At 43.1% G+C, this 12,887-nt stretch overlaps 1 protein-coding gene across 4 annotated transcripts in view; it reads right to left on the bottom strand.

Annotated features, from left to right (window-relative positions):
• Ids (iduronate 2-sulfatase) overlaps positions 1 to 11,559 on the bottom strand; it is a 34,490-nt gene extending 22,931 nt beyond the window's left edge. For all 4 annotated transcript variants that reach the window (XR_001175423.1, XM_013025975.1, XM_013025973.1 and 1 more), the window contains exons 1-6: positions 11,325 to 11,559; positions 10,578 to 10,714; positions 9,726 to 9,903; positions 5,195 to 5,283; positions 1,942 to 2,142; positions 240 to 410 (exon numbers count right to left, since the gene is read on the bottom strand). Coding sequence is in view for 3 of the 4 variants with exons in the window: in XM_013025975.1 (XP_012881429.1) it covers positions 240 to 410; positions 1,942 to 2,142; positions 5,195 to 5,283; positions 9,726 to 9,903; positions 10,578 to 10,714; positions 11,325 to 11,427 (879 nt within the window). In the remaining variant the exon portion in view is untranslated. The remainder of the gene's footprint in view (positions 1 to 239; positions 411 to 1,941; positions 2,143 to 5,194; positions 5,284 to 9,725; positions 9,904 to 10,577; positions 10,715 to 11,324) is intronic.
• Positions 11,560 to 12,887: the final 1,328 nt, after the last annotated feature.

Raw genomic sequence — 12,887 nt, 5'->3', positions numbered from 1 at the left:
TTTTTGAGAAGGGGGCTTGCTAATTTTTTTGCTCAGGCTGGCTTCACACCACAATCCTCCTGTCTCTACCTCCACAGCAGCTCTGATGACAGGTGTGCCCTACCATACAGCATTAATAAGATTCTTATAAGATATGATAGATCTTAAGATGATACAATAAAATCTACAGAGAAAAGTTGCCTTGTTGATGAAATCACACTATTAGTGCCTGATATATGCACAAAATATGTCCTTGGTACCTGAAAGTCGACAGGAATTGGGCCATAGGGCACACTGATATTCAATGCTTTCACATCTTCTCGCTGGCGGATGTCCATCCAAGGGTTGTAGGCCACAGGAGGAAGGCCACCAGGAACTTGGGGATCAGGGGCCAGGGTAATGTTCTCCAAGGGATATAACTTCTGAAATTCCTTGAGAAAAAAGAAAACACAAAGCCACAAGGCTGTCATTCATGTGACAAAGGCACCAGGCTGTGACTATGGGTGTTCTATGTGGTAGCTCTTCAATGCTCCCCAGGTGCTCACCCCTGCCCTAATCTAAGGTCAGGCCTTAGGTTACTCTTGTCAGATGCCAACGGTAATGAAATCCTGCCGTTCGATTTCCTACAAACCAAGCATCAACAGCTGTCTTTCCCCATATAGATAGATGCTACACTGTCCCCCCTCACATGTTCCCAATCTGTAAAGGTGTCATAAAGTGTCATGAATTCCCCAGAACCCGTCAGCTTCAGTAATCCACTAGACCTCACAGGCCTCAGTATACAGCCGCATTCACAGTAATAGTTTATTATAGTGAAAGGATACTAAGCACAGAAAGTAAGAAAAAATTGTCTAAGGGGGAAGAATGCAAAAAAAAGCACTGGCAAGCTTCCAGAGAAAGTCTTTCCAGAGAAATTACACAGGATGCAATTTACTGTCCCAGCAATGAGGTGTGTGACAGCACACATGAGCTTCCCTGGCTCACTCAAACCTCAGCACTCACTTTTGACTCAGGGCTCGGTACTCTCTGTTTACCTAGACCATGTCAAAACTTTAGACTCTCAGATAGAAAACAGACTCTGGCATTTAGTAACATTTGACTGAACAGCTTGGACACAGTTTAAGCCACTCTGTCAGTTCGGGAAATGGTGAGGACACTCACAAAGTGAAACTTCTCAGGTGCCACCCAAGGGCTAGGCCTTATAAAAATGCTCTTCAAAGACTTGCCGTCAGACCAGTTTGGGGGATTTTTTTTTGTCTGAAAAGAGGCACAAGAAGATAGTCTCACTGTCTTTTGCTAAGGGAGCTGACAGCTTCTGCTGGAAAATGAAGATCCCCTGGGCCAATCAAAGCAAAATAGCATGACTGCTGGTTTCTATTTTCATTCTAAGTAAGGAACAATTTTTGTAAAATCAAAGGCTGGACTGCCCAAGGAAAATGTAAAGGAGAAATATAATGTAAGGAAAACCTGAACTGGATAATAAAAAGAACTACATGCTCTAAATGACAAGCAAATACAGGATTTGAGATCTCAACAAGCAACATCCTGTGTTTACAAGGTCTGACCTAACAGGATCCAGGAAGAAAGACAGTGTCATAGAATTTTTCCCTAAGTACCATCTCTAATTGTTACAGGCTTTGCTCTCTCTGACTCACTTCTCTATGATGATCTCACCATCCAACCTATAATTGCACAATGCATTCAATGGAAGGTAACAAAATCCTTCAGCAAAGGGAAAGGAATAGCTAAGCATTTCTTTTAAGATTCATGTGTGTCCTGAAATTACTTCTTGGACTTGATCTATGACCCCTATCTTTATGCCACTAGGTATACTTGTGCCCAGCAGACATCCCTAATGACTGCAGATGGTGGGATATTGCCACCTTCGGTATACAAATGCCTCTCTCAACAAATAAAACACAGCTGTAGTGACTACTGGATCACTTGCAGCTAGCTCTTCACCTTAGGATATCTGAAGGGGATGTGTGGCTTATGATACCCAATAGCCAGGAAGAAAGGACTGGATAGTGTTTTCATCTTTTCCAATAATCGGATGGCTTCTTCAGTACTCTGTATGTCAGGCAAGGTACCCTCTGGTACATCCTTCACATCCACAGGGCAAAGTAGGTTGGCATGGAGTTCTCCATCTTGCCCCCTACATGTCTTTAAAACAAAATATGTAACAACAACATTTTAAGGGTAAGAAATAGATTGCTCAAAACACAAATTTAATAAACCTGTCACCATCCCCCTAAGTGTTATCTTTCAAACTGAACAGGCACAGATGAAATAGAATTCAACCAGAAAATGTTTCTTCTTTCCCACAAAGGGACTAGAAAGCCACAATATTTAGCTTCAGAGGTGAATTCTCTGACTCTAGGTGGTAACTAATTAAAGGATACCACATAAACTAAATTTTGAAAAACAGCAAAATACCTCAACAAAGATAAGTCAATTAAAATGAGCTAAGGATTTTAATATGTTTCTCTCATTCTCAGATCTCAGCCTACTGTTAGCTAGGATTACAGGTTCTGAGTAGCAACAAATACATAAATAAATGAAAATTTTAAGTTTTAATTAACAATTGAAATTGGATATCATTATAGTATGCACCTCAATTTCTTAAATGTGGGTTTTAGTTTCATTAATACATTGGGAATTTCCCCCAAGCCAAGACTATGTTTCTTTGTAAATCCTTTGGTTTCCTGTAATGCTTTATTTTTTTCCTTTGGTGTGGATATGTTCTTCTTTTTTAACATTTTTGTATTAGTACACGTTAGTCATACTAAAGGGATTTCATTGCAACATTTCTAGACATGTGTTTAATGTCTTCTATTAATCTCATCTGCCATATCTCCTCTCATTTCTTAAAACAATTTCAATTTGTTTCATTGTTATTATTTTCAAAAATTCTAATAAAGTGTTTTGCCCATATTCACCATCATTTATATTCTCAATTCACCCTTTACCCTCCCACTGGTCCTCATCTCCCCACTACCCAAACAGCCTGTTTTACTCTCTTCTCATTCATTTGTTAGTGTATATTAATTGCACTGAGGAGTTTTACCATGGTATTTCTTACATGATATATTTTCATCAGAATAACCCTCTCTATTGGTATTTCCCTCATCCACTCACCCCACTATTGATCAATAGCTTTCATTGAGATTTTTAAGATCATCTTCATACATCTTCATGCCATCTTCAAATGTGTTGATATTATTCACCCTCCATCATTCTCTTCCCTCCCCCCTCATGACTCCTCAACTAGTTATAATTAAGTTCTCTCACTATTGCTCTGTGTGTGTGTGTATGTGAGTGTGTGTGTGTGTGTGTGTGTGTGTGTCTGTGTCTTTAAAGTATAAATTCATCAGGTGCTGCTGGCTCACATCTGTAATCTTAGCTACTCAAGAGGCTGAGATCTGATAATCACAATTTGAAACCAGCGGGCAAGAAAGTCCATGACAATCTTATCTTCAATTAGTCACCAAGAAGCCAGAGGTAAAGCTGTGGCTCCAGTGGCATAGCACCAGCCTTGAGCAAAAAAGCTAAAGGAGAGAACAAAAAGCTAAGCAAATGTACAAGGACATGGGTCAAGGTGCAGTTCTAGAACAATAAAGTCTAGATTCTACAAATGAATGCTATGAAATTATGATATCCATACCAGAAGTTTCAATAGCTAAATCTATGCATTAATCCCAAGATAAGATTGTATATCTTTCTCTGACTCAGGCTGAGGATCCTGTAGCTTAGGTTCTCCTTGTCTCTCCTATGTCTCAGCAACTATAGTCCTCAGTTCAGAGCCTCATCCAGAGCGAGCACCAAGGAACCAATAATAATAATAATTATTATTATTATTAATGGGATATGAAAGCAAAAGAGAACTCTCTAGAGAGGTGAAGTAGCAGGAAACACAGAGGAGGAGTGGAAAAGGAGAGTGAGAAGTAAATATGATAGAAAAACAGTACAAGCCAGGCACTAGTGACTCATGCCTGTAATCCTAGCTACTCAGGAGGCTGAGATCTGAGGATCATGGTTCAAAGCCAGCCCATGTAGAAAAGTCCAAGAGACTCATCTCCAATTAACCACTCAAAAAATGGAAGTGCAGCCGGGCGCTGATGGATCATGCCTATAATCCTAGCTACTGAGGAGGCTGGATCTGAGGATCACAGTTCAAAGCCAACCCAGGCAGCAAACTCCGTGAGACACTTATCTCCAATAAACTACTAGAAAACCGGCAGTGGCATTGTGGCTCAAGGGGTAGAGCGCTCACCTTAAGCTGAAGAGCTGAGGGATAGTGCCCAAGCCCAGAGTTCAAGCCCTATGACTGACCAAAAAAAAAAAAATGGAAGTGGAGCTGTGGCACAAACTGGTAAAGCACTAGCCTTGGGAAAAAGAGCTCAGGGATAGCACCCAGGCCATGAATTCAAGCCCAACAACTAACTAAAAATTACATATGTGTGTGTGTATATATATATATGTGTGTGTGTGTGTCTGTATGTATGTATGGATATATATATATATATATATATATATATATATAGCATAAGGATTGCATAATCAAACCCAATAAATAATGTTTGAACAAAGGAGATAAGGGAATAAAGTATAAAGAGTTTAATAAAGGGGAATGAATCAGATCAAAGTATATTATACATATCTATGGCAATGTGTCAATGAAACCCTTTGTACAATTAATGTATACTAATTAAAAGAGAAGCCATTAGCTGGGCGGTAGTGGCTCATGCCTGTAATCCTAGCTACTCAAGAGGCTGAGATCTGAGGATCATGGTTCAAGGCCAACCTGGGCAAGAAAGTCCTTGAGACTCTTATCTCCAATTAACTGCCAGAAAACCAGAAGTGGCACTGTGGCTCAAAGTGGTAGATCACTAGCCTTGAGCTTAACAACTCAGAGATTGCATGCCCAAGTCCAGAGTTCAAGTCCCATGACCGACAAAAAAAAAGCCATTAAGTCTGAGTCCACTAAGGTTCTAGGACAAAAAGTACTTATCAGCTTCTATAGTGAAGGTGTCACTGCTTCCATCAGACCTAATGCTAAAGATCCCAACATTAGTCTCTACAAGACATAAAACACAAGTGAAATTCATAAATCTTATATAATCAGCCTAAAAGCATGTACAGTGCATACAATAGTTCAATTTGCTAGACACGAAAGTGCTTCCTCCTCAGGCCTGCAGCCCTTTCATTGTCTTACCTTAGTGTTTTCATACTTCTCTGAGGAGGGATGGTAAGGAAGGAAAGACCAGCTATATGGAGAGTCATCACTATAATTTGAAGATATACCTTGAAAGAGGGAAGAAAGCCATTAAGCAAAACATGAAGGGTCTTTCAATGCCTACTGCCCCAAATTAAAACGTTGTAAACAAGTAGAGCCTCCTTTCTTTGGGCCTCAGTTTTCCTCAATTATGAAATCAGGAGCTCAGGCCCGATGATACATTCCTACTAAAGCCAACTCTCAAGATCTCCAGTTGATTTCCCACTTCCTAAGTCCTTGTTTGTGCTAGATTCTTCAGAAGTGATCCACAAGGGAAGATCAGCCAGTCTGTTAAAGCTCCTTAGATCCAAACCAGAACATCCTCAGCCAGCCACCTCCCCACCCCCAACACACACACACATAGAAACATCGGCATCACTATAAGACAGGGGAGTAGAGGGTGGCTCAGAGAAAGCTCAGCCCACACCTTGCCCAGTCACAGTTAGATATTAGATGAGTCATCTCAAATTTAAACCCATGCCTTCAGAATCGAAATTCAAGTTCTCAGTTGTGAAACCGAAACCCAGCCCAAAGCTTAGCAGTTTAAAGTCTAGCTACAAGGAAACATAAAGCCATGGATGTTTTTTTTAAAAAAAGGAAAGACTACTAGCTGTCAAAAACATAGAAGTATGCTAATTAAAATGGTCATTTAAAGCCAGGTGCACTGATGGATCACGCCTATAATCCTAACTAGTCAGAAGGCTAGATCTGAGGATCACAATTCCAAACCAGCCCAGGCAGAAAAGTCCTTGAGACTCTTTATCTCCAATTAACCACAAACAGCTGGAGGTGGAGCTATGGCTCAAGTGGTAGAGTGCTACCCTCAGGGACAGCACCCAGGCCCAAAATTCAAGCCCTCTGGAAAAGGAAAAGGAAAGGTAAAAAAAAAGGAAAATGGTCATTTAAAAAGTACAGACCTTTTGAGGAACCTCCATACTGCTTTCCAGAGTAGTTGAACACGTTTACACTCCCACCAAAAGTACAATAGGGCTCCCTTTTGGCAAAAATCCCCTCCAGCATCTGTTGTTAATTAGATTTCTAATTATAGCCATTCTAACTGGGGTGAGGTGGAATCTCAATGTTGTTTTGATATGCATCTCTTTTATGGCCAGAGAAATTGAGCATTTCTTCATGTGTCACTTGGCCATTCTTATTTCCTCTTCAGAGAAGTCTGTAATTCTTTAGCCCACTTATTAATGGGACAGTTGTTTCTTTGGGGATTTTGTTGTTGGGGGATTTAATTTTTTTAGTTCTAAGTATATAATAGATATGAGGCCCTTGTCTGTTGTATAGCTAGTAAAGATCTTCTCCCAATCCATGGGCTTTCTATTGATCTTACTAGCTATGTCTTTTGCCGTGCAGAAGCTCTGCAGTTTCACGCAATCCCATTTGTCCAAACTTTCTTTGATTTGTTGTGTTTCTGGGTCTTTATTAAAAAAATGTCGGCCTGTGCCAAGAAGCCCTAGGGTTTCTCCTATTCCTTCCTGTAATGTTTTCAGGGTGTCTGATTTACTTTGAGGTCTTTGATCCATTTGGAGTTGATTCTGGTGCAGGGTGATATATAAGGATCTAACTTCAGTTTTCTACATGTGTTAGCCAATTCTGCCAGCACCATTTACTGAAGAGGCTGTCCCCTATGGCCCAGCAATCCCACTTCTGGGCATTTACCCCAATGATCACCAACAAGACCATAGTAAAGCTACCAGCACAACTATGTTTATCACAGCATTATTCACCAAAGCTAGGATATGGAACCAACCCAGATGCCCCTTAGTAGATGAATGGATCAAGAAAATGTGTATTGTGTGTGTGTGTGTGTGTATGTATGTGTACACACACTATATATACATTTATTTATATAGATATAGATAGTGGAATTCTGTGCTTCCATCAGAAAGAATGACACTGCCCCATTTGTTAGGAAATGGAAAGACTTGGAAAAATCATATTAAGTGAAGTGACCCAGAGAAATATAGGTCCCATGCTTTCCCTTATTTGCAATAATTAGTATATGTCTAAGATAATCTTCTCAGATGAGCAGAAAAGCTCAAAAGCTATGTACATATGACAATATAAGATGATGCTAACTAAACAAAATGAACCCCAAGATATGCACACAAGAGTTCTTTCTTTGTTGTTGTTGTTTGATGTACTCTGCGATTTTTTGTTTCTTCGTATGTTTTTCCTCCTGTGGTATATTCCTTTTGTCACTGAATTTGATTTTGGTGCCTTGCATCTTGTATGTACATTTATCTAATTTGGGAAGGGGAAGGGGAATAACAAAACGCTGAAAGAAGGACACAGGATGACCCATTGCAACAACGATACCCACAAGACAGTATGTTGGAAAGGAACTTTACAACTTTAGGGGAGGGATGAGTTGAGGAGGTGGGGAGGAAAGGGATAGTAAAACAAAGGAGGAAAACAAAGGAGGGGGTAGCAATGCTGAATAAGTAACGTACTCATCACCTTACTGATGTAACTGTAACCCCTCTGTACAGTAACTTTACAAGAAAATAATTTTTTCAAGTACAGACCATGTGGCTTATCTACATATATGAAAATCAAGCAGCCTGCTGAATGTGTTTTGAGGAGGAAGAGTGGTGAGAGAAAGGAGGTTGATTGGGAAACATGGGTGACATGTGTGGCAAAGTCACTGCCCCATACAACATATGCTAATCAAGTAACTTTTTAAATTACACAAGTGTCTTTTAACTAGGGAATTACCCAAGACAGAGTACACATAGTTAAGGTGAGGATTGAAAGGAGAATGTTTAGAAGTCAGTGAGATTTGTGAGTGATCTATAGGAAAGCCAGGAGGATCGGAGGGGCATGAGAGGCAGGAGAAGGACCACACACAACACAGTGGTCTGTTGCAGCCTCCAATCAGGAGCACCAGAAGAGGTTCAAAGACAAGAATCACTGAATGAAGGGCTTATAGACAGAGCAATCAATCATGGTGGGAATGATTTTAGAAGGCCAAGGGTCACACGCTGTGCCTTAGCACCTAGCAGGCTTGTGCAAGCTACCTGTGTGGTATGAGCTCAAATTCTACCTCATGAAATGAGGATGATAAAAAAAATCGACCTTTTTTGCTGTTCAGAGGATTCAATGAACAGCCAGCACAGTAAATGATACACATCTGACAATCCATGATGCTACTGTCATCCATGAACAGGCCCAAACATGATAAAATGATCTTGAGAACAGATCTAGTTGAAAACTATTTCCTCAAGGACTGCAGCAAGATTTTGTTTTCTAGCTAGGATACCACACTTAGAATCTAGTTTCCAAATCTAATCATCAGGAAGAATGAGGGTAAGCAACAGTAACAGGCCTCAGTTGACTTCCCTTCCCCAATACAAGCTCCACCTGCTGCTCTACTTCCTCCTCTCTCTAAAACTCACTTCCCTCCAGCTGCCCTCAAGCAAAGGATATAAGTGGCTGGAGCACCAAGCTATAAGAAGTTTAATTGATGGGCTTTTGGCCCCATAATTTCTGGTCGATTGACATAGTTCAACTGAATGCTATGTTCATGGGCTCTGGAAGAAGGCTATGAAGCCTGCCAGTATGCAACAATTAACAGACAATTTGGTAGAGAAAGAGAATAAATGGAATACAGGTAAAAACAATGTACAGGCGTGTGTGTGTGTGTGTGTGTGTGTGTGTGTGTGTGTGTGTGTGTGTGTGTGTGTGTGTGCCTCTTCACTACAAAGGACAAAGTCAATAGTCTAGTCCTAGCTTATGGAAAGAGTTATCAAGGTTTCTTTAAATATGCACAACTAACCAATAAAAATCCTCAAAACTGTGTACATTAAAAACTCTCAGATCTCAGTCACCTGGGTAACTAGTATTACCAGCATGAACCACCAGCACCCATCTCACCCCCTCAAACAAAAGGGCTCTTGTTTATGTTTCAAAACTGTTGTTCCTATAATGAAGACAGCTAGTTAATCAAGCAGCTTTTTAAGATCAGAACTGAACAACCTATAGACCCTGGGTACCAGGTAACACTCCTCTTTCTGATGTAATTCAGAGAGTGAAGAGTAACCCCAACAAAAACAGAGTCGGTTTACTGGACAAGTCCTCAGCAGCTCTGGCCACATGTAAGATCCTTCAGTGTGCTCATCCCACTCCACCTTTACAGACAGGGCACCAGTTGAGGCCCAGAGTGAACTCACACACCCAACACCGATACCTTACTAGCCAGTGACCTTCCCATCACCTAAGGAGACAAGGGACACTCATAGCATCACCTCCAGCTTCCAAAAAGAAGACAAACTTCCTTCCCTTTTTCACTTTCGGTGCAGACATGAAGCCAAATTGGGAAGTGGATTATCTAGAAAGGCAGTATTGACTAAGAAGGCATGCAGCAGCAAAAAGCCTCTGCAAAAGTTGCCTGAACCCAGCAGGGGATTTCTGCCTCGAGGCAGGAAACCAAAGAATTCAGATTTCAGGCATGCAGCAGTACCAGGGTGAAAGACTTTTCCAACCGACATGGTCACATAGCCATTCTCTTTGAAGTACTGGGGGATGGTGGAGAAGTTTCCGGAATGCGATCTCCAGTAGGAGTTGAAGTCATACAGGCGAGTGGTGTCAGGCCTCCGCCCAGTGAGGAAGGACACACGACTTGGGGCGCACACTGCTTGCTGTCAGGAAGCAGAAACAGAGGTCAACGTGATTACAGCAAAACCCATCTTCAATCTGTCAGGTAACTAAGCAACCTCCCCAGGTCCTCAGCAACAGCCTGGCAGCTGAGTCATGCAGTTTCCAAAGCCAACCACTGGGATATGCGCCTCACCCACGTGCCAGACATTTTGCATCTTCCCAGCAAAAGAAGGCAGCAAAATCAGCCAAAGACCAGCAAATGTGTGTGTGTGTGTGTGTGTGTGTGTGTATGTGCGTGTGTGTGTTCATATGTGATGGCATCTCCAGGTGCCCAGAGAGAATGATATTCTTGGGAGTCACCCTAAGAAGGGCCTGAGGAAGGACAACCCTGGCCAGGGGGCTGGCATTCACCCCCCAGCTCAATAGGTACAAAGAACTGTTGGTAGCATTCTACAACAGCAAAAATTCTGCCTTCTGAGAGGAAGTTGGCCAGGGCTATCATGCATATAAAAGGGCCTCCCTCCACCCATGTAAAAGGACCAGTCTTGAGGGCTTCCTTGGGAGCAGACTACTAAATTTCCTGGACCCTTGCTTTTCAGTGTATGCTGTCCTCTTCCAAGGAGGTTCCTGGAACAGTCAGCACCACCACTAGGTAACCAAAGGGCCACCGACTCCAGGTGCATGAGAAGACACACACCCAGGTCCTGGAACATACCTGTGCAAAGGCATTCTGAAAGAGAAGGCTGTGAGCTGCTAGCTGGTCGATATTTGGAGATCGCACTATTTTATCCCCGTAACAGCCTAGGGAGGGGCGCAGGTCGTCCACAATGATGAGAAGGACATTCAGAGCACCTGTACCAAAGGGAAGGAACTTAGTGAAGTTACCTGAGAATCCCTCCCATCTCTCATTTCCAATACTGAGATACCAGAGGGGGGAATGGAGGGGAGGAGCAGTGTGAGGCTTTAGCCACTGCCTCCAGGGAAAGAAAAGAACAGAACGTAGTAAGAGGATTGATAAAGGGAAGGAAGGGCGGTCGGAGTTGCATGAGAAAACAGAAGAGGGGAAGAAAGTAAAGGAAAGTTGGATGGACAAAAGGAAGAGAGGAGGGAAGACGGGAGAAAGGAAAAGAGACGGAGTAAAAGGAATGAAGGAAGGAGGGGCAAGATGCATTGATGGGATGGAGTGACAAGAGGAAAATACGAAGCGATCAAAAGGAGAGCGATTGAGGGGAAAGATAATTAATGGAGGATGGATGGAGACAGGAAGAGATCCAGACAGAGGGATGTGTAGAAGGTAAGCATGTGAAACGAGTGCTTGGCAGGATGCAGAAAGGAGAGGAAAGGAGCCGTGGGAGGGAGGAGGAGAGCGAGGCCAGGGTGGATGCAGGCAGGGAACGCGGGAAGGGTGCAGGAGCCTGGCAGGAAGAAAAGGCAAGGTAATCCGCGAGGTCGCAAGCAGCACCTGTGCTGGCGCTGGCCTGCGCAGCCGTTTTTAGGGCAGGGCAGACGGAGCTCAGGAGCAGACTAAGCCACAGTAGGAGCCAGGCTGGCGGCGTCAGGGGCATTTCTGCTTCCGTGCGGCGGTCTCACTGGTCAGACCAGCTGGAGCGGGAGGGCTCGGCAACCACCGCAGCCACCACCGCAGCGTTCGGACCCAAGAATCCTGCTACCGGGCGGCCCAGGGCCCACAGGCCCGAGGCGCCCGGCAGAGCGCAAGTGCGCCTGTGCGCCTCTCCCTCGTCCCGCCTCCTTGGGGGCGGGACATGGCACTAAGGTCCACCACAGGGGGCGGAGCTGCGGACGGAGTGCAGAGTTGGCCCGGCTGCTTAGCAACTGCATTCAAACTAACTTCATTTCATGGAACATTCTTAAAGGACTTGTCTAATTTCACCAACAACTAAAGTATTTAGCGGAAAGCTTCATAAAATCAAGTCTCTGATTCTATTTCTGACGCTCCAAGTTTGACACCCCTTTGTAGCTCAGGAGAGTTAATAGGGCCATCCAAAGCAATGCCACCAATCTTTCCACATAAAACTCATACAAGTAAACATTAAATAAATGTCTGGAATATTAACAAAATAATGATTGGCTCACTTCCAGTTAAAATTAAGGAACCTAATACATGTACTCTTGAAGGTTGTGTTCATCTGAAAACTGACCATAAATGGAGTTAAGAAATAAAGTTCCAGAAATCTTGGATACACACCATATCAAGGCACGGTCTGCCCTTTCCTTTCATTAATGTATCCCTAGGGCCATCATTGTGTGTCTGGACTAGAGAGCACGATGGGAATTTCTTGCATAAGAAAGAAGAGTCCTTTACTCCACTCAGACTGATGCAGTGACCACACTTACCCAGAGAATTGTATTTAGAGTCCTGGAGTCTAGGGGCATGGGAAATGGTGCCCTGAGGAGGAGACTAATGAGAACATTTAACGGTCCTCAGCAACGGTGCACTCAACAGTGTCTGTATGTAGATGTGCAAGGCACCACTAGAACTCATTTCTCAAGATGTATGAAAGCGGGGATGGATACAACCACATGGAGGACACCCTTATCCTTGTGGCAGCAGTCACAGCCCTGAGTTCCCTGGGACCTGAATGGAATTAAAATGAGTTATGTCACAACCAGACTCTCTTATTGCCCTCCCAATACAAGTGAAGCCCAAGGGACCCCGAGGAGACAGTCAGGGACTAAGCCTTGATGTTTGCAGTTTTTCTACCCTGAATCACACACTGTCAACTATGTTGTAAGATGAAGTGGTTTTCTAATTAGAAGAGGTTAAAGACCTGCTTCCCTCTGGAATCCTGTATCATCTTCTGAACAGCTATTCTCTTCATTTTCCAGCCAGTTCATTGCCTTGCCTTGGCTTGCCATTACTCACTTCCAGGCCCTTGCATTTAATTCTGGGATGAGATAAGCAGTGGTTGGGAGAAAGGGAGGACAGAGAACTAACTCAGTTAGGGCACACACATTGGGGAGAGAGGAAGGGAGGTATGTCTGGGGTGGTGGTCACTGGGGTCAT

This window comes from Dipodomys ordii, unplaced genomic scaffold (genome assembly GCF_000151885.1).
Source record: "Dipodomys ordii isolate 6190 unplaced genomic scaffold, Dord_2.0 Scaffold89, whole genome shotgun sequence".
Lineage (NCBI taxonomy): Eukaryota > Metazoa > Chordata > Mammalia > Rodentia > Heteromyidae > Dipodomys > Dipodomys ordii.
This window is presented reverse-complemented; position numbering and strand designations above follow the sequence as displayed.